At 58.7% G+C, this 5,399-nt stretch overlaps 2 protein-coding genes across 3 annotated transcripts in view; one reads left to right on the top strand and one right to left on the bottom strand.

Moving 5' to 3' along the window:
• Nucleotides 1-2,274, top strand: part of ANKZF1 (ankyrin repeat and zinc finger domain containing 1) — a 6,632-nt gene extending 4,358 nt beyond the window's left edge. Inside the window, exons 12-16 of the mRNA XM_017727087.1 lie at nucleotides 2-33; nucleotides 510-621; nucleotides 733-900; nucleotides 1,009-1,079; nucleotides 1,651-2,274. Coding sequence (XP_017582576.1) covers nucleotides 2-33; nucleotides 510-621; nucleotides 733-900; nucleotides 1,009-1,079; nucleotides 1,651-1,771 — 504 coding nt within the window. The 3' untranslated portion in view covers nucleotides 1,772-2,274. The remainder of the gene's footprint in view (nucleotide 1; nucleotides 34-509; nucleotides 622-732; nucleotides 901-1,008; nucleotides 1,080-1,650) is intronic.
• Nucleotides 2,275-2,464: 190 nt separating this feature from the next.
• Nucleotides 2,465-5,399, bottom strand: part of GLB1L (galactosidase beta 1 like) — a 5,635-nt gene continuing 2,700 nt past the window's right edge. The window contains exons 7-16 of one of the 2 annotated variants that reach the window (XM_008628734.2): nucleotides 5,270-5,328; nucleotides 4,997-5,118; nucleotides 4,779-4,819; nucleotides 4,359-4,477; nucleotides 4,158-4,232; nucleotides 3,990-4,079; nucleotides 3,744-3,857; nucleotides 3,328-3,459; nucleotides 2,779-2,994; nucleotides 2,465-2,701 (exon numbers count right to left, since the gene is read on the bottom strand). In XM_008628734.2, coding sequence (XP_008626956.1) covers nucleotides 2,483-2,701; nucleotides 2,779-2,994; nucleotides 3,328-3,459; nucleotides 3,744-3,857; nucleotides 3,990-4,079; nucleotides 4,158-4,232; nucleotides 4,359-4,477; nucleotides 4,779-4,819; nucleotides 4,997-5,118; nucleotides 5,270-5,328 — 1,187 coding nt within the window. In that variant the 3' untranslated portion in view covers nucleotides 2,465-2,482. Of the gene's footprint in view, nucleotides 2,702-2,778; nucleotides 2,995-3,327; nucleotides 3,460-3,743; nucleotides 3,858-3,989; nucleotides 4,080-4,157; nucleotides 4,233-4,358; nucleotides 4,478-4,778; nucleotides 5,119-5,269; nucleotides 5,329-5,399 lie in introns of both variants that reach the window. The other variant, XM_017726725.1, reaches the window with a different exon arrangement.

The following is a 5,399-nucleotide window of genomic DNA, read 5'->3' as shown; positions in this document are numbered from 1 at the left end:
GCTGTGGGAGGCAGGGGCGGACCCTGCCCTCAGGTACGGCTGCAGGGCACCCAGTGGTTCACAACCCCTGCTGTGGGAGTCCAGCAACTCACTCCTGTCTCAGCCACAGGAAACTGGTGCCACCCTTGTCCTGGGACAGCCAGGATTGGTCTCTACAACCCAGGACGTCTGGGGTTTTTATGGGACACGTAAGAGCCGAACCACCCTTCTCTCTGCCAGCCTGGTCTGGCATGGCACCAGGTGGGCAGTGCCTCAAAGTGCACACAAGTTTCTTGGTAGGCAGTTCCAAGGGCCAGGATAAGACAAAAGCACCATGCAGGGGCTTTTAGAGGCAAGGAGAGGATTTGGAGGATTCTGGTATAGGAATAAGGAACTTTCCCCTCCTTGGCTGTGATATCGTGCCCTGCAGTACACACTGCCCATCTCTGGGGAGTCTCTGGGCTCACAGCCCAGTGGGATGCAGACACTAAGATAGCAGTGTGAGTGAGCTGGTCTCCCTTGTCTCACAGGGACAGGCAGGAGAAGACCCCGTACTGCGCGTCTGCTGACAGACTGACCCGCAACGCCTTCCGCAAGTTCATGGTGGACCATCCAGACAAGTATGACTACAGCCGTGCCAAGGTGGGCGCCTGCCCTCTGCCCTCACCAGCAGGGAGACCCCAGAGCTCTCCTCTCCCACTCCTGCCATTGCCCCAGGCTCAGTGGGAGATGCTGCCTGCCCTCTGCCCTCAGGTGCCAGGGCCCCTGACACAGGAGATGGAGGCCAAGAAGCTGGAGAAGAAGCGGGCACAGAAAGCCCAGCGGAAGCAACGGGAGCAAGCACAGCGGGAGGAGCGGCAGCGCTGGGAGCAGGAGCAGAAAGAGAAACAGCAGTTTGCAGCCCTGTCTGACAGGGAGAAGGTGAGGATTGGGAAAGGGATGCAGCCCTGCTACGGCAGTGTTGATGCAGTGGGCTCTGGGCACAGCAGCTCCCAGGGGCTGCGGGGCTGAGCTGTCTCTGCTCCCCAGAGGGCACTGGCTGCTGAGCGGAGGTTGGCTGCACAGCTGCAGGACACCGGCACAAGTCTTGCCAACATCAGGTAACCATCCCAGCAGCATGGCTCTGAAGACAAATTCTCCCGTGTCATCACAGCTGTTCCATGCCCTTCTCACTCCAATTCTCATTTCCAGTCTAAAGCTATTCCTGTCCACTCAATTTCCAGTAGTGCTTGTGTAAAAGTTTCCTCCCTTTCTTGCCCTGCTCCCCTGAAATATTTTGCTAAGAATGACTTGGTCCACTTGCAGCCAGATCTACAGCAAGCCAACACCCCAGCCACTCCTGTGTCCCTGTTCACTTTCCTCTGCCACCTCACAGCCAGCACTCCCTGTGCTTATCTGGACAGGGGCTTTAAAACCTTTATGGGGCCAAGTCCCTCCATATTCATTCTGCCTCCAAGTACCTCACACCACGTTCCCATGCAGCATCTCCTCCAGGGAGCGTGTCCTGGCCAGGCCACTGGGTGAGCACACCAGCCCTGTGAGACCAGAGGAGCCCCAGCTCCCTCGTGCTGCTGGTGTCTTGTGTCACAGCCCAGGCAGGGAATCCTTTACTCTTCTAACTCTTTTGCAAGTGTCACCTTTGCTCAGGGCCAGCTCTTCTCTTTCCTGCAGCCGCTGCTGGCATTGTGGAGAGTCCCTGCTGGGACGGATCCCTTTCCATTACCTCGACTTCTCCTTCTGTTCCACGGCCTGCCTGCAAACCCACCGCCGGGCCCAGGCTGGCCACACATAATGCTGGAGACTGCTGCCACCTGCCAAGGATCAATGTGGTGGGGACATGGCTGAGCACTGCCTGTGCAGCAAGGGAGAGCTTGTGGAATAGCGATGGTCAGAGGGACTGCACTGGCCATGTCACTCTCCAGGGCGCCTCTGGCAAGGCTCTGGGCATGAATATCACTCTGGGTGGTGGCTGGCGAAGTTAACAACTGAGAGGTCTCCATGTGCTAGTGTGAGGGGCCAGGACTGTTTGGTGGCCTGGCTCCAGCCAGGGGTCCCGCTGCCAGCTTTTCTCATGGCTACCTCATAGGTTGCTGTCTGTAGGCGGAAGGACAGATCCTGACACATACAGACCCTACCTGCGGACACCCTCGAGGCTGTGCTTTACCTCTCCTCTCCTGGCTGCCATCAGCATCTCAGCCCTGTCACGTTAGCCACTACTTCCTCTGCCTACATTGTCAATAAAGAGGTGCCTTGACCCCCTGGACATGGGGGGAGTCAGAATGAGCACTGGAACTATTTGGAATGAGTGTGGCATTGATAGGCACATCAAGCTCAGTCCTGCATCCCTTACTCATTAGCACAGGCCCTGCCTGTCCCCAGAGGAGGGCAGGAGCTCTGCCTGTCTGTTCCAGGACCTGTGCCACTTTCCTTAGCCCCTGTGCTTCATCATCCCCCTGCCATCTCCACAGCCCCAGTGAGAGGCGAGGCCAGTGCCCAGCAGTGTTTACTCTCTGGCTGAGGTGCTGCGGCCGAGTGTCCTGTTAAAAAGGGGTCTGTCAAGGAAGAGCAAGAGAGGAGTGGGAGGTGCCCCTTCCAGCTCCAGCACTGTAATATTGTTGGGGCGGCCAACGTGCAGCACCGAGCCAGGCACAAAGAGGGTCTGCTGGGGCCCACGACGGGTCCAGTACCGGCCCAAGTTGAAGCCATTTATCCACAGCAGTCCCTGGAAGATAATGGAGGTAGGACTGAGCTGTGTCCTGGTCCACCCTTATCCCCTTTCCCAGTTATGCACTGCCTTACCTTGCTCCAACCTGGGAACTTCACAAAGGTGTCCCAGGCAATGCCAGGTGTCTCAAAGGTCCCAGTATAGAAAGCTGGCCCCACTCTGCCCCCACTGCTTGATTCTGGCAGGGCAGCATGGGGCCAGCCTTGTTGGACTGCAGTGTCTATGGCCAGGGGATAGATCAACCAGTTGCTGAGAGGCCTGGAGTTCAATGACAGGTTTCCCAGCAAGCCCTGAGATGGAACAGTAGGGAAAATGAAGCAGCAGCACTTTCCACAGTCAGGACACTTGGCAACCCCAGGGCATGTTCCCCTTGCAGCAGTAAAGGTGGGATGGGATCCCCTCTTAAGAAGCAAAGGGGCCTGGCAGCTGTGGCAGCATAAATGGGAGAGGGGTGCCAGTCTCTGAGCCCTATCTGGAGGTTTGAAATGAAAGGAGGACCAGGGAGCAGGACTGGGAGTGGCCCCACCAAGGCTGGATTCTGTCTCAGGTGGCAGTAGAGGGGTGTTTGGTCACTTGGGTTGCCAGGCCATCCCCTCTGGAGCCTCAGGGCCCTCTCCCCTTACCTTAAAGTCACTGGTGTTGGCCCCGAAGCTGATCCTGCCCATGTTCTCCAGGAGTATGTCCAGGGTGTCCCCTGCCCTGCCCGTTACATGCAGCGTTGTCTGCCCGTCCCGCTCCAGCGTTCCCTGGTACTCCTAAAGCCACAAGGTCAGTGCTGCTGGCCCGTGTTCAGATCCCACCACCCCCAACACTACCAGCAGGCACATAGCATCCTGCTGCCAGCCCCACCAGAGCTAGGGCTGCTTTCTGCCCCCAAAGGGGGCAAATTTAGGCCCGAAAGCCACCCCACAAAGGCTCAATGTGGTTGTTAGCACCCTGGCTGTCTCCAAGACCCTGGCATGGCACAGCCCCACTGCCAGCAGGTCCCACAGCCCTCTGAAGCACTGTCCCAGGGACTGGTGTGCTCCCACAGCCTCACCTTCTGCAGCATTACGTAGCCACGGTCACAGATGCTGTGGGGAGGAGCAGCCAGCGTGGCTGGGTCCGGGACATCCCAGGGCAGCTGTGTGTGGTACACCACAAAGCCATGGGCCTGCAGGACACAGCGCAGTGGCACAGGAAGGGAAATGGGGCTGGAAGTGAGCTCTGCTCCTCTGCCCCAGAGCCAGGGCCAGGCAGACAGGAGCATCTCATCAAGTGTCCCCCACTACACCCAGCCTCTCACCTGCTTTAGGGCCTCAAAGGGGAGAGGGAACTGGCTCAGGATAGGCCCGGAGGGGCATAGCACATCCAAGACATCCAGGAGGTCAGCATACTGCCAAGAGAGGGATGGGTGCTGGCCAGTTGAGCAGTGCTATGCTGGGGCAGTACAGCCTTCAGGACAGGCACTCACCTTCTGCAGGGCCACCCTGCCATAGGCATACTTGGGGGTGGCAGGTGGCATTGGACCAACTGGCAGGGGCTGGAACTGAACAGCAGACTGTCAGCTGCCCCACAGGGCAAGCAGGGAGATGTCCCTTGCTGGTAGCTCCTACTGTCCTGGCACAAGCAGCAGTGCCCAGTACTGTCTCCTTCTTCCTGCCAGGTTCGTTACCTTGCTGATGACCATGCGAATAGCAAACAGCTTCTCGGTGGGGTCTCCTGCCTCTGACAGGGGGGCATCGTAGTCATAGCTAGTAGTCACTGGTTTGTACTGGTCCTTGTAGTCAGCACCTGGCCAAGGAAGTGATGTGAGCTGGAGGAAGGGGCTCTGGCACAGCCCAGGGCGTGGAACCTAGCCCCAGGCTGGCTGCAGTGCAGTGGAGAGGGGCATCACCCAGAACCGTGAGCCCCTGCACAGGGACAAAAGGAGGCCCCAGGAGAGGACAAGCTTGGGTTCAAAGGCCCTTGGCTATGTGTCAGCCTGCCCCATGGGACAGAACAAGAGCCTGAATCAGGCTTCTCAGGAATGGTCAAGGAAAGCCCCCCAGCCCTGCAGTGTGCCCCTCCCTCCCTAGGGCAAGGCTCTACTCACCGCTCCAGTAGGCAAAGTTTGTCCCTCCATGGAACATGTACCTATGATACACCCCAGAGAGCCCGGTCAGCACCCCTACAGATCCCACAGGGGCTAACCAGGCATTTCCCCTTCCCTCCTGCACCCACAGGCCCTGCTGGCCTGATCCCCATGGAAAGAAGGCATGAGGTGATGCCCACTCCCCTGCTGGCTGTGCCCTCTGCCAGCTGACTACTTGCATGTTGACGCTGGCTCCCAGCTGCAGCATGTCCTCCAGTCCCTGGGCCACCCACGCTGCACTGGTGCTGGCATGTGCCTCGCCCCAGTAGTCCAGCCAACCTGTGTAGTACTCAGAGTTGACCTGGAGGAGAAAGGGACTGTCACCTGCCTGGAGCTGGATGTCAGGCACATCCTCCCTGCTCCCTGCACCCTCTTTGCCTTGCTGCCCAGTGCCTCTGCCTCCCCAAAGCCATCACAGGTCATTCCCCCCACAGCATCCAAGCCAAGCTCACCAGGGGCCCCTTCGGTTCCACGCGGCGCTGGGCACCAAATGCCTCTGTCACATTGGATCCTGCGGAGGCGGAGAGAGGGAGGTTTGAGCAGGACAGAGAAGGAACCCATATCCTCTCTCCTCCTCCTCCT

This window comes from Corvus brachyrhynchos, unplaced genomic scaffold (genome assembly GCF_000691975.1).
Source record: "Corvus brachyrhynchos isolate BGI_N302 unplaced genomic scaffold, ASM69197v1 scaffold490, whole genome shotgun sequence".
Taxonomy (NCBI): domain Eukaryota; kingdom Metazoa; phylum Chordata; class Aves; order Passeriformes; family Corvidae; genus Corvus; species Corvus brachyrhynchos.
This window is presented reverse-complemented; position numbering and strand designations above follow the sequence as displayed.